Source organism: Dendrobates tinctorius, unplaced genomic scaffold (genome assembly GCF_039654945.1).
Source record: "Dendrobates tinctorius isolate UK_male_01 unplaced genomic scaffold, ASM3965494v1 ptg000007l, whole genome shotgun sequence".
NCBI classification, from domain to species: domain Eukaryota; kingdom Metazoa; phylum Chordata; class Amphibia; order Anura; family Dendrobatidae; genus Dendrobates; species Dendrobates tinctorius.
The window spans coordinates 29,798,418-29,822,935 of NW_027361675.1; the positions used below are offsets into that span (position 1 = coordinate 29,798,418).

Consider the following 24,518-nt stretch of genomic DNA (forward strand, 5'->3'; position numbering starts at 1 on the left):
TTTAAAGATTCTAGTTCGATCCTATTGATCTTAAAGTGGTTTTACAGTATCATCAGAAATTATGCAAAAAAAAGAATTGGTATAAAATAAAGAAGAAACCAATACCCACCAATGAATCTACTGTGACTCTGGTGGTCCCTACCAGTCTCCACTTACTACTTTCAGAAATAAATTGTCTTTCACACATACTTATCTGCCAGTGAGTGGTCTTGGCAATGACATGCCGTCTATGCAGCCATGCAGTGGTCATGTGCATCTGGTCGGTACGTCATTGCTGCAGGAAGTATAAGGGTAGGGGCACACGCTGCGGATTTTGCTGCAGATCCGCTGCAGATTTGGCCTCTGCGGATCCGCAGCAGTTCTGCAGACAGTGTACAGTAGCATGTAAGTCTATGGGATTTACAATCCGCTGTGCACATGCTGCGGTTTTTTCACTGCGGAAAAGCTGCTGTTTTGAATCCGCAGAAAGAATTGACATGAAAATTCTTTCTGCGGATTCCGCTGCGGTTTACCACCTGTTCCATTGTCCAGGTGTCAAAACGCAGGGGAAAACTGCTGGCCATTCCAAAGATAAACAGCAGGTCATTTTACCTGCGGATCCGCACAGAAAAATCCGTTGGTGAATCCTCAGCGTGTGCACATAGCCTAAGGAGACTACTCAGACCACCAGAACGGTGGGAGACTAAAGGGCTGAGTATAAACTACTTCTTTATTTTTTACAATTTTTTCTTTATGGGCAGTTTTCTTAAAAATGATTTAATCTCTAAAATCCCTAAAGAGTTTTTTTTTTCTTTATTGCTACTTTAGGAAGAATATTTTAAGTGAAGTTATGCATTTTTATTGAGCAAGTCCCCTTTAAATCCTGTGCATGCTCGCCCTTTTAAAGTATCAAAACCTTTCACAGTACATGCCAAGAATGTACTTATAATCCGGTATATTTCCTGGCCACTCCTTTTTATCACATTGCTGTACAGGGTGACACTCACGCACAGTCACTGTCTTGCACAATTGCATGAATGAGATAGTTTTCCACCCACACAGAGTTGATCTTTGCTCTGTAAGATATTCTCTATTCATTGGGCATGGTATTGAGTGACGCTAGTGTCAGCCGCTCTGCTTTGGAGAAATGCAATTCACTCCCTGTAAACTTGGAATCCTTCCAAAAGTCATTACTATTTTACTTCACTTTATTTCTAGCATTGGCCTAAAATATCTAGTGTCCACTCACTAGGGTATTTTATTTATCCTATAATACCCAAATATTTCACACTGGAATAAATCAATATAGTCAGTGAATTCTGCCAGATATGGAAAACGATTGTACACAGTTGGCTGTAAGCAAGGCTAGTATAATGAACTGTATGAAATAAAAGATACATAACTCAAAGGAACAAAGAATTCTGTTCTTCAATGCGTGGGGTTCAATGAATTTATTGGGTTCACAAAACAAATGTACAAGTAGATATACACTCTATATGCTATGCAAATCTTGGCTCACTGGTTTGTACCAGTACCTTGCAGCACAGGGATCATAGACTCCCATTTATTTAGGAACAGCATCTGCATTGAATTTATATGTTCTCTCCAAATCTGCATGGACTTCTTTCAGGTGCTCGTGGCCAAAATTGATGCATATGTACGTGTCCAAGATAGTGAGAGACTGATGTGAATCCATGTATAGCACTGTGTTCTATTGTGGCGCTATAAAAGCTGTGAAAGGAAAAAAAAAAAGGAAGATGAGAAGTTGTATTGTAACAGTTATGGACCAGATTTATCTAAGCTTTTATACCAGAATTCTGGCGTAAAAAGCTTTGAAAACTCAAGGTTGCGCTAAAATTTTGTGACTTTTGGTGTTCTCGTAACAAAGTAAGTGGGATAGGAGGCGTGGTAACTGCCACTTGTCACTTTCATAGGCGTGGTGACTGCCACTCGTCATTTTCATGGGGGGCGTGGTGACCACTGCTCGTCATTTTCATGGGGGGGGGGGGGGATGGGTGGTAACCACTGCTCTAAATTTTCATGGTGGGCATGATAACCGCTCATCATCTTGATGATGGTGTTCTCGTAACAAAGTAAGTGGGATAGGAGGCGTGGTAACTGCCACTTGTCACTTTCATAGGCGTGGTGACTGCCACTCGTCATTTTCATGGGGGGCATGGTAACCACTGCTCATCATTTTCATGGGGGGCGTGGTAACCACTGCTCATCATTTTCATGGGGGGCGTGGTAACCAATGCTCGTAATTTTCATGGTGGGGCGTGGTAACCACCGCTCGTCATTTTCACGGAGGGCCTGGTAGCTACCGCTCATCATTTTCATGGAGGGCGTGGTAGCTACCGCTCATCATTTTTATGGAGGGCGTGGTATCTACCGCTCATCATTTTCATGGGGGATGTGCTAACCACTACTCATCATTTTCATGGGGGGCGTGGTAACCACTGCTCGTCATTTTCATGGGGACTGTGGTAACCACCACTCGTCATTTTCATGGGGAGTGTGGTAACCACCGCTCGTTATTTTCATGTGGAGTGTGGTAACCACTGCTCGTTATTTTAATGGGGGTGTGGTAACCACTGCTCATCATTTTCATGGTGGGCATGATAACCACCACTCGTCATTTTAATGTGGGTGTGGTAACCACCACTAGTCATTTTCATGGGGCGCCTAGTAACCACTGTTCGTCATTCATTGTCAGATTCATGACAAGCGGTGGCATTTGCTATACCACAAACCTTACTGTAGCAGGAGTGGAGTAAGATTTCTGGTGAGGCACACACCACTCGCCAGACACTTTTGATTTATTAAAAGGCATGCGTCTCTTTATGAATTGGGGAGCCTTGCACTCCACCCTGTCCCCTCATCAAGACCGACGTGAAGATCATTGGTCTTGATGAATCAGTGACTATATTTTTATTGCTTGTCATGAAAAATATGGACTGCATTTTTGCCACAATTTTCCAAAGCAGCAAAAACACTGCTTTGTCTGCAAAAATGTAGTGAAATTCTGGCAATAAATAAAATAAATAATATGCAGTGCTGCTACAACACAGCTTAAATGTGTGAACACAACCTAAGCATGTTCCTGAGGAACAGTGGAAGCAGCTGTGACCCCTACCTCTTCATGGTTACTTAACAATCTCAGTCTTTAAATGAATTAGAAGGTGGAATGACATGAGGCTGAAGTGACAAGGCAATATGTTCTTCATAGTCAGCTGTTGCATTTTGTCTCGGAACATTCCACTGGACCACACCCTTTTGTACCGAAAATGTGCTGCACATGAATTTATAGATGTTGATCCATAATAAATACATGGCACCAATTTATAAAATTAAAAAATGTTTTGCTGCCACTGATTGGCGGCAAAGTGTCACTTGACTTCCCCTGCTGTATGTTGATGCCAGGTGACCCGCCAGTAAATTGTGGAGAAGCGGAGCCCGGCTGGGGAGGGGGTTAAACTTTTTTTTTCTTAAACTAACATAGGCCGATTAACTATAACTTATAAATAAGTGGTCTACACCTTTTAATTTCAGTCCTTGATTGCTGATGTGAAAAACTATAGCTGTAACGCGAGCTCTGTTAACAAACGCCTGGTCCATATGGACAGGATGTGGCCATAGATCCCTATGGACATAGACAAATAAAGAGTACTTTGTTTAGCTGATGCTTCATTCTGAAAACGTTATTTATTTCTCCTTTTTGGTATTTTTATACATGTAAAACATTTGAGTTAAAAGCAAAATATTTGCATATACAGTTGTGGCCAAAAGTATTGACACCCCTGCAATTCTGTCAGATAATACTCAGTTTCTTCCTGAAAATGATTACAAACACAAATTCTTTGGTATTATTATCTTCATTTAATTTGTCTTAAATAAAAAAAATACAAAAAGAATTGTCCTAAAGCCAAATTGGATATAATTCCACACCAAAAATAAAAAAGAGGGTGGACAAAAGTATTGGCACTGTTCGAAAAATCATGTGATGCTTCTCTAATTTGTGTAATTAACAGCACCTGTAACTTACCTGTGGCACCTAACAGGTGTTGGCAATAACTAAATCACACTTGCAGCCAGTTGACATGGATTAATGTTGACTCAACCTGTGTCCTTGTGTGCACCACATTGAGCATGGAGTAAAGAAAGAAGACCAAAGAGCTGTCTGAGGACTTGAGAAACCAAATTGTGAGGAAGCATGAGCAATCTCAAGGCTACAAGTCCATCTCCAAAGACCTGAATGTTTCTGTGTCTACCGTGCGCAGTGTCATCAAGAAGTTTAAAGCCAATGGCACTGTGGCTAACCTCCCTAGATGTGGACGGAAAAGAAAAATTGACAAGAGATTTCAACGCAAGATTGTGCGGATGTTGGATAAAGAACCTCGACTAACATCCAAACAAGTTCAAGCTGCCCTGCGGTCCAAGGGTACAACAGTGTCAACCCGTACTATCCGTCGGCGTCTGAATGAAAAGGGACTGTATGGTAGGAGACCCAGGAAGACCCCACTTCTTACCCCGAGACATAAAAAAGCCAGGCTGGAGTTTGCCAAAACTTATCTGAAAAAGCCTAAAACGTTTTGGAAGAATGTTGTCTGGTCAGATGAGACAAAAGTAGAGCTTTTTGGGCAAAGGCATCAACATAGAGTTTACAGGAGAAAAGAAGAGGCATTCAAAGAAAAGAACACGGTCCCTACAGTCAAACATGGCGGAGGTTCTCTGATGTTTTGGGGTTGCTTTGCTGCCTCTGGCACTGGACTACTTGACCGTGTGCATGGCATTATGAAGTCTGAAGACTACCAACAAATTTTTCAGCATAATGTAGGGCCCAGTGTGAGAAAGCTGGGTCTCCCTCAGAGGTCATGGATCTTCCAGCAGGACAATGACCCAAAACACACTTGAAAAAGCACTAGAAAATGGTTTGAGAGAAAGCACTGGAGACTTCTAAGGTGGCCAGCAATGAGTCCAGACCTGAATCCCATAGAACACCTGTGGAGAGATCTAAAAATGGCAGTTTGGAGAAGGCACCCTTCTAATATCAGGGACCTGGAGCAGTTTGCCAAAGAAGAATGGTCTAAAATTGCAGCAGAGCAATGTAAGAAACTCATTGATGGTTACCGGAAGCGATTGGTCGCAGTTATTTTGGCTAAAGGTTGTGCAACCAAGTATTAGGCTGAGGGTGCCAATACTTTTGTCTGGCCCATTTTTGGAGTTTTGTGTGAAATGATCAATGTTTTGCTTTTTGCTTCATTCTCTTTTGTGTTTTTTCATTTAAGACAAATTAAATGAAGATAATAATACCAAAGAATTTGTGTTTGCAATCATTTTCAGGAAGAAACTGAGTATTATCTGACAGAATTGCAGGGGTGTCAATACTTTTGGCCACAACTGTAAGAAAAGTATCTGTTTCTGTTGGGAATGTAAAGAGATGAAGGAAAAGTCAATAAATAAGTTTATGCTTGTGGAGTAGGAAATCTTTATTATTGTTCCTGAACATAATTGCTATTGCTCTGCATTTTCTTAGAGCTTTGGCTTTTTGTTGCTGACTTATGTAGGCATGAATTTGTCCATTGTGCCCTAATGACATCAGCAAAACCAGATAGACTATTTTGCTTACCTCTCTGGTTACTGGAAAGAAAGCAAAAGTTATAACTGGAAAGGGGATCAGAACTGCCCAAGAAGTGGTAAAATAAATGCAGTAATGTCATGTGAACAAATAGCAGGTAGCCATTCCAGTATTTGTCATAAGTACTGGAATATAATGTTTTCTGTTTGATTCCAGTGTACCTTTTGGTAGCACCTTCCAGAAAATAATCCCTGTCGTTTACTTATTTTCCCGTGAAGTGCGTGTGTTCTTTTATTGAGAAATCACAGCGACTAATAATGTAATTTATGAGGTTTCATGCTGTTCTCACAGCTGAAGTACGTCAGCCACATATTCTGGTAATAACATTGCGTAGTATTTGTGCTAGGCTGGTTGCTTTATCCCTATTCCCCAACTGTAATTTTCATGGCATAGTTAAAATAATGATAATAAAGCCCTGTGTTTTCTTGCAAATATTGATTTTTTTTTAGTGCTAAGAAGTGAGAATTTCTAAAATCAGCTGATGGTCCATTAAAGGGGTTTTCTAAGAATAAAAAAAGAAACTCAAGGAAATGTCATGATAGATTGCTAAATACTTTTAAATAGCATTTCACAATCTGTTTATCTAGGAAGGCGATCACTATAGAATTAAAATGGCAGTTACCTTACTACACTGGCAGAAACCTGTTCTATGAAGTTAGTAGCACTGTGAGCATATGCAGTAGGAAGCTGTGTCCTCTCCTTATTTTTCTAATATTGGAGATACCTGATGTAGTGAGGTAAGAAGAGGCTGCTCACCCTGCTGTTCTGTCTGTCTTTCTGATCTAATACTGGTGATAGCAGGGTGATGGGGTAAGAAGAGGCTGCTGACACTTCTGTCCTGCCTGTCTTTCTGATCTAATTCTGGTGATAGCAGGGTGATGGGGTAAGAAGAGGCTGCTCACACTGCTGTTCTGTCTGTCTTTCTGATCTAATACTGGTGATAGCAGGGTGATGGAGTAAGATGAGGCTATTCACACTGCTGTCCTGCCTGTCTTTCTGATCTAAAACTGGTGATAGCAGAATGCTGAGGTAAGAAGAGGCTGCCCACACTGCTGTCCTGCCTGTCTTTCTGATCTAATACTGGTGATAGTGGGGTGCTGAGGGTAAGAAGAGGCTGTTTATATTTCTGTCCACCCTGTCTATCTGATGAAATACAGGAGATATAGTGCTGGATTACGAAGAGGATGATCACACTGCTCTCCACCATGTCTTTCTCATGTAATACTGGAGATGCCATGATTAGTGAGGTAAGAAGACTGCTCTCCACCCTCTCATTCTGATCTAATCCTGAAAGTACCATGAGTTATAAGTTAAGGAGGCTGCTCACACTGATGTGTTCACTACATGGTATAGATATATCCAGGCCACACCATGTAAACTTCCTACTGTACGTGCTAACAGACACCTGCTTTCTGTCATTGTAACAAGATGGCGTCCATTTTAATTCTATAGAGTTTACCTCCCTAGACAAAACAATTCTGACAAGTTGTGCAGGTCAGGTGACTTGAACTGTAAATCATGAGAAAGACATCCCATGACATGTGGTTCAAGTCACCTGACTTTGCAAACCTATCACAATTTGGAGCGGTCCCGTGGTTGGTTGAATGAGGTTATCACTTCCAATGCAGCTGTCTGAACTGGACCCAGGAGGGTATCGGTAGGTCAGTATGATTTGGCTTGTTATCTTTATGGAATCCAGCCCAGAGGTAGCAAGCATATTTTCCCCAGACAAGCCTTTTAGAGGCTACATTGCATATGAAATTATTTTTAATGTCATCGCATTACAACGCAAGACCTATAGTGATTGTTACGTAAAATCAAAACCTGACATGACTTTGTGCCAGTAGAGTTTAATGTAATTTGTGTGGCACTTGCAACTCACATGCAAACTGTTTGCAGTTTGGCTGTGTTTTTTTCTAATTTCTAATAAACCCTTTTCCAAGTTGTGCCTGGACATCCAAGCATTTCACCAGGACAAAATTTGGTGATAATGGTGATGACATCTGTGTCAGACTGAAATTAAATTTAAAGATTTATGTGCGCCACTGTCTCACTGCCAATGTCCAAATCACTAAGTCTGCAGTAATTCTGTGTGACTGAAGACTTATGAATCCACTGTGCACTGCTGGGATTCACTGGTTTCAGACCTGGGACCGAAGGGTATATATGAGTTATACATACTCCTGGCTAGTAGGCGCAGACTCGCTTTCCATACATTTGCATTGAGTGAGGCTGCGCCCTGTCTAGTGATGCGGCTTGCCAGTGGGTGTGGCAGACTAGAGGTTGTGGCCTCATTCCATACAAGTAAGTGTATGGAGCGCAAGGCCACGCTCACTGGCCAGGTGTATGTATAGCTAATACACACCCTCCGGTCCCGGCTCAGAAACCAGCGATTCCCTGTTACTCACACTGTGTGCGCTGCGTGTATTCATAAGTCTTCAGTCACACAGAATTACCGCAGACTTATCCTTTTGGACCGGACAGTACCTTTAAATGGGCTATTTATAGTGTAAACCTGAGGAGCATCATGTATATACATATATAATGTGCTGCGTGCCTTGTTTGTGCATATCGGATTGTGTTCCATTTCCTTCGGATATAGTTTTGTCCTCATGAAACAGGTGGCATGTGCAGTCCGTAACACACCTGGTGCTAGGTCAGTGCCAAACGTCAGTAATGCCACTATATGGCAAGGCCATCTTCAAAAGATAACACCCCTTCCTTATAAACAATGATTTGTAAATACACGTTCTTATGGTTTTATGAGATTTTGAAGGTTATGTGGAGTATTTTCTTGAGGGACAACTTTAAAAATGTCAGGCAGATTATATATCTAGAGTCTATGAATTGAACAAAACACAACCTTCAGTTTATTTAGTTGTTTCCTCTTTTAAAACAATGAGAATAAGATTTTCCACTTTTGTCTGACATCAGAAATCGATAGAGCATGAAATGTGTACTGTGCAGTTGCTGCTTCATGTCATACCTGTGTATTCAGACACAGTAATCAGCCGCCACTTTTACCTGCAATCTCCTGACTCCTAAAGCTCTTCAAACTCGGATCCTTTCTCAGGCCAAACTTTGAAGAGCCGAAATGTCGCACATACATAAAAGAATAATAACTACCACATTTTATTCTTTTCACTATCTCACGTCTGCCATTCTGCCATTTGTGAAGTATGTTTCTGGAGGATACTGGGTCACTACCCTTAAGCTTGCACTCTGTTGCTATATCAGTTTTGTATTGTGCTGCTTTTTTGAGTGTAATTAGGTGTGTGTGTGTAATGTCTAGGCAGCATGGTGGCTCAGTGGTTGGCACTGTTGCTCCACAGTGTCGGGGTCTTGTGTTCAAATCCCACCAAGGACAACATCTGCAAGGAGTTTGTATGTTCTCCCCATGTTTGTATGTGTTTCCTCTGGGTTCTCTGGTTTCCTCCCACACTATAAAGACCTACTGATAGGGAATCTAGATTGTGAGCCTCAATGGGGACAGTGATGATGATGTCTGTCAAGCACTATGGAATATAATGGTGCTATGTATGCGGCCCCATACACATTAGACTATGCGCCAAACCCATCAGTAATGGCGGTTCAGACGGTATTAGTCTAAGGTGTATGGGGGGGGCCTTAAAATAGATGGCAAACTGCTGTTGATAGGGTGTTTCCACACTGTGACTGCACTATTAACAAAAATGGGGATCCAGATTTATCCTGTTTGAAGTGCATGTCAGGGTGCATAACTGCTGCTCCATTTAACGTCTGTGGGAGTGACAGCCAAGTGTAGCACGTAGCAATCATCTGTCCAACAGACAATGAATAGCGCTGTATATACATGTATTTGAAAAGATTATCTGTCTAGGCGACTGCTCTATTCCAATGTGAGGAGCACTGTCCTATGATTAGTGGACCTGCAATCAGCAACTTATGATCTATATTTTGGACAGGTGATGGTTTGTAATTGTGTGACATTACTTTAAGTGGGGGGCTTTAACCCTTCTGTGCCCGCCTCATCATCAGCGGTCTCTGGCAATAAATTAGAATAATTCAGACTTTTGACTGTGAAACCCCTTAGATACAATGATTTACTAGTAGCCCCCCATGTGAACCCCCTCCTTTTAGAACTTTATGATGTCTTTGTTGGTTACTATAACAGCTGGGGCCATAGAATAGCCTTATTCTAGTAGGTACCTCCATACTAAGGTCACTTAAGTTCTGTGGGCATGTTGTGAGCATTTCCCTTTTTTTCTTCTTCTGGCTTTCCCCTCTTGATAAATAGTATGTGAATTGGTTTCCTGGTAGCTTTCCCCTGTTGAGCAACTCATATAAGTAGAGGTGCACATCTGCAGGCACCCATGTGATAAACTGTTCATTTAGATAGAAATGCCATTTGATAGCCAATTTTGTGGTAATATTCTAAGGCTGGTTCTGCCAACTTATTTATTCATCACCCTGCTGGATCTCAACAAATAAAACATGTTCTTCACATGTATTTAGAGAAGGTATGAGAGTGTGAATGTGAGCTGTCTCATAGCCAGAAGCACCTGGGGCTCGAGTTTCTCTCCAGGACCTCGTTTGGTGAGTCAGGCTATTGAAGTCTGAGGTCCATTCTGAGTCATTCATGATGGCATCCTGCTATTGGTGCAGCCTCAAGGAAATTGTTGGTAAAATAACATGAGAATCTTTATCAGAGCAGGAAATGACAAGTCATTAAAATACTAACCGTTGGTGCTTTTGAGATCACTACTTGGAAAGGAAAAGAAAAAAAAACAGTTCCAAAGTTCACATATTCACATAGATTGCATGATAATGACTATCTTCATCTCTCCTTCATAGTCATTTGTTCAGTTTTTGATCATGTTTTTTTCATGAAATAGATCTTTAACATTTTATAAATAAATACCTAAGAAATAGTACAAAGTACAAACATAGAAAAAAAAAACAAGATTCCCCCTCCTTGCCCCACTTCCTGCACATATACTTTCCCAGGCTTTGCACTAAATAGTAAAATCAGAAGGTGAAATCTAAATGACATACTGGGGTTCACATCCAGAAGAGTGAACATTACAGAGTAAATGTATCTCCGCTTATAAAGGAAACTGACACATGGCTCACAGCTTTAGGTACTGAACAGATTGACAGCTTTTACTTAATGAGTTGCTACCTTTCTCTTAGTGTTATCTTATACTCCACTACACCAATGGGATTCTCAATGACAGACCCAGGAGCTTATCTCTGGTTACAGCCTTAGGGCTCATACTCACTTGCGAGAGACTCGTACGATTCTCGTGTGAGTCTCTCGCATAAAAACCTGGCACTGCCGCTGGCACTTGGACTGGAGCGTGCGGCTACATGTATTTCTATACAGCCGCACGCTCTGGTCCCAGTGCTGGTGGCAGTGCCGGGTTTTCATGTGAGAGACTCGCACGATTCTCGCAAGTGAGTATGAGCCCTAAAGACCAGGGGGTCCAGCCATGGGGACTGCAGTTTCTCCAATTTAAGTGGGCCACCTCTCTTAAGGTAGATGGAGTCCATTAGTTTTTTTAAAATAAATTCCTGATCAGACAGAGCTGCATACAAGAGCCAGTGTAAATCAGTGTGGATCGTGTAATATAAAAAGTATCATGTCCCTCAGAACCATAATCTGGAATGCAGGATTTATAGTGTCTAGGACCTCAGACCAGTAAATGTGTGGATTCAAGCAGGTCCAGATCATAAGAAATGATACCTGTATGGTCTGCAGCAGATTTCGGACACTTTTACTCTCCCAGAATGCCAGCTTTAAATAGGACCACTGCTGATTTATAAACTCTCTGAATGAGATAAATCTATGATAGTCTCTCAGAGATATGTCTTACAAACCATTTTTTTTTTTTTTTTAAATATTTTTACCTTTCTCTCTTTAAGGCTATGTCTAAACGTTGCGTTTTTGCTGCAGACAAAACCTGCTCTCCTAGGCAGAAAAGAAGGTGCGCACAAAAAGCAGGTTTTACTGTGTTTTTTTGCTGCGTGTTTGCTTTTTCTTTTTTTTTTATACTGCATTTTTACTGTGTTTTTGTTGTCTTTTGTGCATGCTGGTAAAGTTTAATGCCCCCCCAAAAAAATCATGATGCAACTTCCTTAAGGTTTTTGCCCCAAAAAATGCAGCCAAACCTTATTACCTGTGTTTTTTTGGTGCGTTTTTGCATTTACTCATTGCTTTCTATGGGTGACACAATGTGTGTACCTGATATTTCTGAAATCTCATAGCTTTTGCTGGTACTTTATAGTGCAGTTTAAAATATGCATAAAAAAAACTGCAAAAACGTAGCATGTGAATCTAGCCTTAGTTGGGCTTCTGCTTAGTTTAGTTTGTATTTTAATTAAAGAGTTTCTGATGCTAAAGTGTTTTAATATTACTAAATCACTGCTTCTACAAAATGAAGAGATGAACCATGCATTATAGAAATTGTATATAGGTATGTCAAGTGAAATTCTGCAAGAAATGTTTGTAGGCAAAGAAATGCTAAATAAATCTGAAAAGTCAGAAAGCAAGAAAAAAAGTGTTGGACATGATTTATAGAGCATATTTATCCATTCGATTGTAGGAAAAGATCCCATACTTTTCCTTTCTTTGAAATCAGTTTTAAAAATATGACAAAAAAAGCAAACCATTTCATGGCTATATTGTGTGAACCTAGTCTTAATAGGACTGAGCATGGCAGCACAAGGAAATGCATCATTTTCATGTGTATTCACAAAAAGTGAATGCCTAGTTTCATTTATTTGTGCGATAAATTAGAAGGGACATTGTGAGCCCACATGGCACATGGAGGAGGGATGTGATTGATAAACTGATTTCACGTTAGCAAATTAATGTTGGTTTCGTATAAGGGTACATAATATTATTTTATATAAAGTGAGGGTAAGTAGGCTACAGGCATAAATATTATAGCAATAAGTTATGCATTTCAAGTTGCATATCATAGAGCAGCAGTTGGCAGATTTTAGAAATAATATAGATTATATATCTGTATTACAGTGATGGTAGTATTTAGTATACAGTAATATGACTGATTTGTAGATGTAAAATTTAAGTAATGGTTTCTAGCTGCAACATTAGGCTCTCACAATACATAGGTCTCCTGCTCCTCTACATTAGTGAGATTATTCTCCCAAATAGTTTTATATTTACATATGTGTGTGTGTATATGTATGAGTGGGTGCATATATATATGATCATTGCACGTTTGAAAATTCCATAATTATAATAAATATTGTAGATTTACATATTTTTAACAATACTTTAATAATCACATCAAGACGCCTTTTACATATTCTCCCACTTTAGCAAGCTTAGTCCTGTTTTATTTTTTTGTTATTTGAATGACTACACTTTTAGTCTGTTTTTATTACAAATGTATATATGAAATTTAAAAAATGCATATTTCTCACAATATAAATACTCAGTGCTATATCAAAAAAGAAATCCTATAATTCCACATGAGAAGACACAAAGGTGATTAAATGCAAACCCTGTAACATTATTTTAAGCCTACTGATATTTAATTGTATTTTTTTTTTTGCTGTTGCTCTTAATCCAACAATCCATAATATGGAGCAATAACACTAAAATATTGGTATAATGTAGTAAACGTGAATGTGTTAGCTGAAGATTGAGCGCCATGGTATAAATGATAAAACTACAATGAATACACTTTTATCAGTGTACATGCATTAAACCAGCAAATTACTCTGAAAATGTGATTTATTTTTTGCAACACCATTCAGTGTCAATACATTATACACAGTACGTATCTATTATAAAGGTGATTTTAATGTCTCCACACATAGAAGCTATTTGAAAGGAATTTTTAGTTTTGCACAGGGAAATAATCATAGTAGTGAGAGATAGATGGATAGATAGATATAGGTAGATATAGACAGAGATATAGACATAGACAGATAGATATATATAGATAGATATAGATAGATAGAGGTAGATATAGACAGAGATATAGACAGATAGATAGAGGTAGATATAGGTAGATATAGACAGAGATATAGATAGACAGATAGATATAGATAGATAGAGGTAGATATAGACAGAGAGATAGATAGGTAGACATAGACAGATATAGATAGATATATCTCGCTACTATGATAATTTCTTTGTGCAAAATTAAGAAGTGTGTGTGTTTGTGTAAATAAATATATAATGTGTGTGCGTGTACATATATATTAAATTCAGGAGTCTGTATGTTCATGTGTGTGATTCAATGATAAGAGACAATTATGCATGTGTTTCATACATGTGAGAGCTTACCTGGGACATTTCCATTTCTGATGCCCATTACATGTCATGACCGATACCAAGAGTAATACTACGTGGCTATGACTTTACATGCGTAAAATGCACTTTCCCTGGTGATAAAACTACGAGTTCTCAATTGCACTGGTAGATCCAAACTATACATGCAAATCCCTATATAGATGCTGTATTAAATATTCAGACCCAGGAGACTGCCGGTTTTCAGACTGTATATAAAAAAAAGAAATATTTACTATACTTTCTTGTCTTCATAGGCAATAGGGGACAGACATCCTTAATGTCAAATACCTAATACACTGCTATAGTGCCAAACCAGCCATGGTGTATATAGTGCAATATTGTAGCATAGATTTCCATCCCCATTATCAGTTTGTACAGAGGTATCTGTTATCTAGTACACTGATGAATCTATGAAATCTACATGCTCAGGGACCACATTAATGGAGACTTTACGCTTTAATACCCTATACTTAACCACTATTCCTGGCTTTCTATATTATTTATGGAAATAAAGGTAACGATTGGAATATTTGTTCGCAAAATTATAATATCTTCATTATTTTCCTAATTTCCAAGAAGCAGTGTCTCTCAGATGATGATCTATTAATGCAATGATTCTCTGAGGGAAATGCACTTAAATATATTTTAGAAGGAAATATTTTTACTCATTCTGGTTTCCTGGATTGCTAAAAATGATTTCAAGATAATCTTGTTTCCATCCTAAAGAGCCCTTCGCATTGGGGTTTCCTGCAAATGCCAAAACCCCGTCTAACTAACCTCAGCATAATGTGTGAAATGACACTTTCACTTTTTTGTATGTTTAAGCTCTTAGTATTTACTACAGGTAGTAAAGTATTAGAGTCAGGGATATGGCAGTACTCTATAAAGGGAAAAAATGTCACTTGCAGCTTTATGTTTAGATGACTTTATAGTGTCATTAGCATCTATAAAGCTGACAATAATATATTATATATAAGACATTAGTATACATCACTAGACAACTTGAGAATATAGAATTGAGATAATAGTTCCTTACCCTTTATGTAAAGTAATTTGGACAAAATAGTTTGCAGAATAAAATTATTTAGCTATTTCCATAGTAGCAAGATGCCAAATGACATTGCATTCAGCAAGTCAGAGTGAAGCTCCAAAAGTATGTAAGGAACAGTGATTTACCATTCTTTTCTGCATGAAGCTAAAAATCTCAAAATTTAAAGGGAAATTAAACATTTACCTGAGGAGCCCATGCACTTGTTGGTATAGCCCTCGCAGCCTCTAAAAGGGCCATTACTCAGCATCGGTGACTTGCTCATACTGGTCTGAGAGAGTAACTTCTGGGATTTCTTAACCTTCAGAGATGATCAATTCCATCCCTAAATCATGATTCAGCTGTAAGTTTTGTATTGCCCTACTATGTGAATAAGAATGCTGGCTGAATACAGTCGGCCTGACTCTGCCATAGCATCAATATTTATTAGCTAATTTAAATAAAAGGCTAAATAGACCTGTATCTTAATTAAGATTCATGTAGTTAACGTGTTTATTTCAACAATGAAAAATAGATGGGCAATTCCTATGAATTTTATTGCTGCCTCATTTGTTGTTTGTTTTATTGCTACTTTATGCAATAGGTTACAGCTGTCCCTTTCTCCCTAAATTGACTGTCAAGCTATATAGGTTATATACATATATAATTTATATTTATTGTTTACATAGAAAAAGGTGTGTATGTGTGTGTGTGTGTATATATATATATATATATATATATATATATATATATATATATATATATATATATATATATATTGCGTTTGTGTGTATGTGCGTGTGTGTATATATATATATATATATATATATATATTATATAGTAGCAAAAAACCAGGAAACAGCACATGAAGTAAAAAAAAAAAGTGAACTTTAATGCCCAATGGCGTGGCAACGTTTGGATGTGAAATCCTTTTTCGAGCCTTGAAAAAGGATTTCTCATCCGAAACGTTGCCATGCCTTTGGGCATTGGTTGGGGAAGCATGCGCTTCAATAAGGTATTGCTTTGGTGCTGTTCCAGTATTTTCTTGAGATATGTGTGAACCTTTTTCCATCACTTTTAAAAAGGGCCATATTTAAAATGTCAATACATTTCCAACATACGCTTTTCGTTATATTTTCATTTAAGTCATGTAGAGAAGGCGGCTGTACTTAAAGTATGTTGTATTTTGAAAATGTTTGTCCGTCTACAATGTCTTTCTGTCTTATGCAAGCCTCCATATTCTGATTCCAATATCCTTAGGTATATAAATATAAAAAAAGCACGCTAAACTATTTCAAATGCACAAAGTGAGGATTTAATTGCCACATTTTAACCTATGTGGTTTGGATATTATTAAAGCTAATTTTTTAAATCAGGCTCTCTCATATCTCCCTTTTTCTCTCTCCTATTATTTCTCTCTTTGTCTCATATCTCACATTAAGTTTTGATAGGTAATAGACAAACTTACTAAACATGTATAAAGGATATGGTAAATCTTTACAATAATATATGGAGCTTAACAGTATACAAGTAGGTCCTTCCAACTCCCACTTTTTGAAGGAATGCAGACCTAGAAACATATCAGTTATATGTAGCCCTTGTAGGACCATTATGCATCATATTCAATAAGAACAGTGCACAAGATCCAATGATACTATGAGTAGGAAGTTATCACCATATCATGTAGATCAAAAACAAGAACTAACTAAAGACAAATGACAGAAACACCTAGGGGCCTGGTATATGGATTGTGAGTCTTCTGAACCAATACACCATTACATTGGGCCAAAAAGTAGGTCTAGTATCCTTTTGCTTTCTCTCTAGGGGTGTGTGTATGTATGTAGATAGTTATAGATATATAGGTAGAAATGTGTGTGTGTGTGTGTGTGTGTGTGTGTATATATATATATATATATATATATATATATATATATATATATATATATATAATGTGTGCAAACTGTAAAGCGCTGCGAAACATGTTAGCGCTATATAAAAAAATAAAGATTATATATATATATATATATATATATATATATATACACACACACACACTATGATATATTTTGTAAGTGCATACATGTTAGACCTATGTTTGAAACCACGAATGTTATGTGGGCTTAGTATGATATTGTTCCAGTAGTAGAAGTGAAGTGACAAGCTCCGGTATCTTTCTACTGATAGCAGTCTGGTGCCAGTTCTTCCATCTGTCACTTGATTACTTTTCTTTTTTTTTTGGCATCCCGGGGAGAGGCTTCCATTACCGATATTGCCTCTTTTTCTGGAAGCCCTTCCATACTGTATACGTCCACCAGTACATTATCCCACTTATATAATGGTGAATAATGATTTAGTGGTTAAAGTAATACTTCATTACTATGAAATCAACCATACAATAACCTAAGAAATGATTTCGCTTACTAATGTCAGTCTGCGTGTAATGATATACTATAATAGCGCACATGGTCTAGAATACTTTACTCCCTTTGTTTCCTTTTTTTCCCATTTTTTGTAGTCATGGACTTCTGACCAGCAGGGAGGTCTTTTCATAGCTCGCTAATCCATTCTTTTGCAATACTATGACGCATACACTATACATAACCCTTGTGGTGCCAGGAAAGACACAGCACAGGGCTTGGTACTGTACACATCTCAGCCAGGGCTGGAAAGGGTTAGGATACTGTCTCTTATTTTCCCTTCCTTCTTTAAAGAAAGCTACGCCTTTCTGAACACAAAGGGGCGAGACTGGAGAAGGGTGGGCAGTTTCTGTTTCAAGTGAGGATGACACAAGCACCACTCATTTCCTTATTAATCGGTTCAAACCAGTTCTTACAGGAACCGCTGGTGATAAATGTGGGAGTTCTCAGAAGTCATTCATTTCATTTTCTGCACTGCACCAGTGCACATAACAGAGCTTAGTGCCTCCCTCACTAACCAGGAGGGACACACACTACTCATGATGCTCTCCTATCCTCCTTACACCAGGGCATCATTCGCCTCTTCATTTTTGGTGGGTAAGTACAACAAATGCTAACTTTGTCTATTTTTCTTTCTGTTTTTTTTTTCTTTTTATACATCATTTTTTGACCTAACTCGACATGGATGCAGAGCTGTTCCAAGTATCGGACCTTCTTTACAGAAGCCTTTCCAGGAATATCTGGAAGCTCAAAGAAAAAAGCTTCACCATAAAACAGATGCAGGAGCTCCACAGGTAAGAATGGCTTATTCCCCTGTGTAACGCTGCGGAATTACTTGTGTGTTCTCTTATATAGTTATCTTAAAAGATGTGGCCAACATTTTGTATTTTTATATATATATAATGTCTTAGCCTGTCAGTGAATTGAAAAAATAGATTGTTTTTAAATCACTTATATGAATATATATATGCATGTATGTGTATATATATATATATATATATATATATATATATATATATATATATATATATATATATATATATATATATATATATATGCACACACTGGAAAATAAACTATCTATTTTCATTGCTAAATATCTTACAACATTGGCGGGTTAAGTGTGTACTTTTTAACCATAGTGCATATGAAGAGCTATTATACTAATCCTGAAACCCAACCATAGTAGAATTAGATTGCATAGTGGATGTTTATTCCATATTTCCGCACTATGACAGGATAAGGACTGTAACTCAGTTCTTTCAGTCATTTTCATGAATGAAACACTGCCCTCTACTGACCAGATAAAGTTTACCCACTGCAAGCCTGTCTGGAAATAGACCTCTAGATTGGAAGATTTGCCTTCACTCCTGGCCTTTACAACAAGATCAGACTGAATTAGAAAGTAGAGCAGGTAGCGCTGCTTTTGGAGACTGATGTTGTGCCTGCTGATTGCCTCGTGACTGTGCTGTAATGACTTCACCATGCCACCTTGTGCTTTTGTCCTACAGAGTGAAAATTGGTTATCATGGGCGTTTGAGAAGCTGGTCATCGTTATGGTGATTTATTTTGTTCTTTCCATCATCAACTCTATGGCACAGAGCTACGCCAAACGTGTCCAACAGAAAAAGTTATCTGTTGAGAAGACAAAATAAGGGGATGCACTCTGGGATTAACTGGGAGGGTGATAAAAGACATAATGCTACTAAGCAGAACCTCAATTGACCTGATTTAACCGTTACATACAAATTGGCGAATTAAACTTTGGACATTTTTAAAACAAATTTATTTTTTTTTCAAAATCGTATTAAATTATTTTTTTTTCTAATTTTTCTTTTCGCGACATAAAATGATAACAGTTTATGTGGATAAGAGATGTCTGTGTGGCATTGTAAGGTAAAGTATACACTATTTTCCATGTTCTTCTGATGGTAAATAATTGCTTCTTTTTTTTTTTTTTTTGCTTCCTCGTAGTTCACATCCAGGGGCCAAGACTTGGGTTGCCTGTGGCTCTTCAGGGATTGAGAATCTACAAAGTCATGGTGTACCAACCTATGTGTAGGTCATACAGCGGATTGAGATTGAGCAGTATCTGAACAGCCACAGCTTAGAACTCCTGTAATGGAAAGAGGCCAGGGTTTCACTTTTGGGCTATACTAGTTGGTGTGGAATCTTGGCAAATTCATGTCTTTTCTTGAAGTGGACAACCAGGCACTGCTTTTATTGTTCCCGATACGGGTACATTGCGGTGCATGGTGCTACCAGACTGAAGAACATTTGACTTCTTTGGCAGGGGTTATCTTGTAGACCTCTTTTTCTTTTTCAGTCAGGGGGCATCAACTATATTAGAAGGTCCATCCTAAACCATATGGAGAGGCTTCTAAATAAGGTACTGATTACATAATCCTCACACTGCATAAAGTATTTCTTTGGGTAATAAATGGTGTCTATCAGCACAAAATAACCATGGGTGTTCTCCGGTAGATGCAAATCCAGTAGGAGGGATTGTGCACTGAATTGTTTGGCCACACCAAGGGTTCACAGAGCACCTGTTATTTGACCAATCATTTTATGTTGACCATCCCTTTAAATCCTGTGTAGACAATAGCACGGTAATGGTTCATATGTTTGCTTGTCTGCAGCTTAAATGGTCTATCCTATTAAAAATAAATGCTATATATGAATGATGGGGGTGATGGCTTGGAAGAATGTCTAGCAATACAGCATATCCAAAGAAATATTTTACTAGGTGTAAATTGTAATCTATACAGTTTGCTGTTATTATAAATTGTTCACAGAAACCAAGTCACACTGCCGGTAACCGTCCACATCTACAACTGACTTAATTCTTTTTTTTTTATTACTCTGTGAGTTGAAACTGAACTTTATAAAGCCACCTTTGATCATTTCAGATCTTTTCGTGTCCGTTCTTTTACCTGCCCTGAGTGTAACGCCTCTTCTATTCTTGTCATTCTTTGTGATTTATATGCAGTTTTATATTTCTGTTGCATTGATCCTTTTGTCTTTTTCACTCCTCTAGCTATTGGACCAAAGTTTATTGCGTGCATGATAATCCTCCCTGTAGGAAAAAAAAAAAAAAAGCTTTTGTCTGTGATTTCCCAATCATTCTGGCTTTGCAAAAGCAGGAAGTGTATATTTGAGCTCTGGCGCTGTCTTCAGTACTGACCTAATGTTACAGCTGCCTTCCTAGAAAACTCCTTCATGCTTTCCTGCCAAGGCTGAGTCATTGGAAACCACATTAACTCCTGACAACACAGTTTTATTCATTTGGGTGGATCCGATTATTGCTTAATATACTGCATCAGTTCTCATGGAAGACTCCTGAGCTTCCACATAATGCACATTCTCTATAGTATTTGGGAGTCCTGGATCATCAGGTCGCCATTGCATCCTGAAGCTGGTGATCACCTTAATAGCTGTAACATGTCTGACTCTAGGAACAGTCACATGGTGTTATTTCTTTCTTACATGGAATAGATTTGCTTACGCACTGTTATACATGTAACCTTATCAATGCACTTTATCACTTGGCCCTGGCGTTATATAGCTGCCCTACCTAGTAATGATATTGATTCAGTTTGTTGTTTTAGAACTTGCCACCTCTGTACCTGTTTGCAGATGCCTGAGGCTGGAACATTTTCTCAAGACTATTGGGATCCTTCTGTTCCGAGTACAAACATTCCTATTCAGTGAGTCAACAACTGATGACGCACATGAGCCCGTTTTGCAATCTAATTTCAGTGTTAAAAGAGCAGAGGCTTTATCAGGAAGAAAAAAAGACTCAAACGTATAGTGAACTACAATAGTAAAACTTAGGGTTTATGAGTCATTGTAGTCAGTTCCTTTATTTTATATGCTTGTTTTTTTCATACTGACATTGAACCTTTTATGGGGGTTACTACAGTTCTTACAGGGATGGTCTTTTTTTTATATAATGCTTTAATTCTTTCTCTTCAGCATACCTATGTCTGTGTGTAAGCTGGGAATTGCATTGCTACTTAGGTCTTAATTCATTATCCAGTCAATACAGTGAACTGCATTATATATGGTAAATTGACTTTATGACCTGCTAAAGAATCATTTTGGTACCTATTCTCTCTGCTCTTTTGCTAAATTCCCGGGATCCAATGCAGTATTTCCAGTTTTATATGTTACTAGTAATGGCAAACTATTTTCTGTACTGCTTATATGTTCTAATGTATAGCTTAGGTGTTAATCTACCTGGTAATGCACACTTCCAACATGTCACACTCATTGTCTTATCAACCATTGTGTCTCCCTGCCTGTTGTATCTACATTGCACCGCCATCTATCGTCGTGACATCTCCATGACTGTACCATCCTGTCGGATAGCTTATCAGACTGATGTTGACTGTTGGATCTCATGGCAACAACAGTCGGTAGGCTGTCTGACATTTTGGTGTCTTTCACGTGACCAGCATTGTCGTGATCTTTATTGTATATTATAACACAGGGAAATGTTTTTATTGTTTTCTTTGTTTTTCTTGTACTGGAATAAACACGTGATACATTTGCTAAAGGGTGAAGAGAAGGCTGGAAAAGTTGTACTTTTTTTGCAGTGGTGTGTGGATCGGTGATGATTTTCACCCATACATGTCAATATTCGTGAGCTAAAAATATAAGATATGGGCTGACAATGTTTGATATGGTAAATTTCCTTAAATTCCGCATCCAATGATTCAGAAAAACTAATAATTTGGTGTAGGACTGCTGTATATATAGATATAAGTTTATAAGATTAGAAGCAGAGAACAAAGCAGAATATTCTTTGAATTAAAAATTAGTTTTCGTAGTAGATTTTGTTAACATTTTTACCTTTCTTCCTATAGTTTATTTATAGTACAAGTGTATGTTATACATTTCTATGACTGCATGTAATCCAGAATATCTGACAATGTGAGTGGGAATCTTCTCCTTGCTCCAGCTCTTGCACTCTAACGGACTCTGAAGGACCGCTCATATCATCACTTGACCACAGCTACCACTGATTGCTGCAGAGTCAGGATACTGTTCATTGGGTCATCATTGCTTCAGGTCCAATGGTGAGATAGTGTTAAATCATGGAGCAGATTCATTAGTTGAATATGGATTTTTTTTTTTTCCTAATGACTTATCCCAGTATTTTCTTTTACTCTAGAAAACGTCTTCAATGGTATTTAAAAGAAAAAACCCTTATATTAACATATGATATGATTCCATACCCAAGTCAATTTTCTAGTCACCATTTAGTAGATGCACATCATAAATCTAGTGTCTTGGACTTTACTATTCCCCCTATCCTTCATCCATGAAAATAGATTGTTTCATTTAAATAAAAGCAAAATGAACGTTTTTTGTTTTGTTTATTTCAGGACATCCAAGCTCTTAAATTTTAAGACTTTTATATTTACATTTTTTTTGTTCGTGTCATTGTTCTTTCAACCAACTTACAGGATTTTGTGTAGATAAAGGTTAAAGAGTTGTCAAGTTTAATAATATTAATAATAATAATAATCTTTATTTTTATATAGCGCCAACATATTCCACAGTGCTTTACACACATTGTCATTGCTGTCCCCACTGGGGCTCACAATCTAAATTCCCTATCAGTATGTCTTTCGAATATGGGAGGAAACCCGGAGAACACAGAGGAAACCCACACAAACGTGGGGAGAACATACAAACTCCTTGCAGATGTTGTCCTTGGTGGGATTTGAACCCAGTACTCCAGCGCTGCAAGGCTACAGTGCTAACCACTGAGCCACTAAGAAAGGTCATCAGTCACTCTGTGTGAATACACACTGTCACGATTTCCTGGTATTCCACGTGCCGGTGGGTGGCGATGTGACCACATGTATGCAATTTGCACACTTGCAGTCACATGTTGACGTTCCTCCACTATAACAATTAGAAGTGGAGGAGAGTGTAATCGGCACATGACCGTGAGTATTGAAATTGCAGTCATTTGGTCACCAACAAGGTAAATGCAAGGGAATCATGACAGTGTGCAATGTACAGTCTTACTGAGTAACTGCAGACCTTTTTTCTTAGACTGGACATCTCTTTAATTGGGTGTATAAATGGAAATTTGCACAATTTTGTGTTTCAGTACCCTGCCATTTTCAAGATATCTGGAAAGTAAATGGAACTCTTGGAAGCAACCAGGGAGCGCAAATCTGTAGAAATCTATTCCTGCTCTCATTGCTAAGACATGAATACAAATGTACCCAGTCTGTGGCAATGCTCTGTGAGCTACATACAGCAGCAACATCTGCACAAACCTCTGTTTGTTACATTGTATCTGTGTGGAGTCCATACTGTTTAGCTCAAAGACCATTGTCTAGACTGGATACAATTGGATCCACTGCTTAGCCGAGATTATTAAGTTACACCAAGCACGTTCACATACACAAAAACATATTTTAATAAAGTTTGAACGTTTTACACTATAGTTATCACAAGCAGTTTACGATGTTTACTGTAAACATGCCTCATTCACACCCATCCCTAAAAAGCCCTCCCTTGACCAATACTCTTTGTCTAGCTATTGCCCTATATTACTTCTCCCTTACGCCTCAAAACAGCATGTCCATCTTGAACTGTCCTCCCACCTCTCCTGCTCCCTCTTTGACTGGTTACAATCTGGCTTCCGACTCCATCCCTCAGCTGAAACTGTTCTAACTAAAGTCACTAATGACCTACCAACCGCCAAGAACAAGCGACACTACTCTGTCCTCCTCCTCCTTGACCTGTCTGCTGCCTTTGACACTGTAGACCATTCCCTCTTGTTACAGATTCTCTCATCTCTTGGCATCTCAGATTTGGCCCTATGCTGGATCTCGTCATATCTAACAGACCGAACATTCAGTGTCTCCCTCTCCCACACCATCTCTGCACCTCACCCCCTGTCAGTGCTCCCCAAGGCTCAGTTCTAGGACCCCCTACTCTTCTCCATCTACACCTTCAGCGTCGGACAGCTCATAGAATCACACTGTTTGCAGTATCATCTCTACACCGATGACACGCAGATCTACTTATCTGGACCCGATATCACCTCCTTACTGACGAAAATCCCACAATGTTCATCTTTCTTTTCTGTTCGCTTTCTAAAACTGAACATAGACAAAA

General features: G+C 38.5%; 1 protein-coding gene and 1 long non-coding RNA gene across 4 annotated transcripts in view; one reads left to right on the forward strand and one right to left on the reverse strand.

Moving 5' to 3' along the window:
- VMP1 (vacuole membrane protein 1) overlaps positions 1-20,280 on the forward strand; it is a 268,295-nt gene extending 248,015 nt beyond the window's left edge. For all 3 annotated transcript variants that reach the window (XM_073572977.1, XM_073572978.1, XM_073572979.1), the window contains 2 exons: positions 18,061-18,163; positions 18,881-20,280. In XM_073572977.1, the coding sequence (XP_073429078.1) occupies positions 18,061-18,163; positions 18,881-19,024 (247 nt within the window). In that variant the 3' untranslated portion in view covers positions 19,025-20,280. The remainder of the gene's footprint in view (positions 1-18,060; positions 18,164-18,880) is intronic.
- LOC141087462 (uncharacterized) lies at positions 1,416-15,320 on the reverse strand. The gene is made up of 2 exons (XR_012231657.1): positions 15,160-15,320; positions 1,416-1,710 (listed from the first exon to the last, which is right to left on the reverse strand). It is a non-coding gene; the product is annotated as an uncharacterized lncRNA (long non-coding RNA).
- Positions 20,281-24,518: the final 4,238 nt, after the last annotated feature.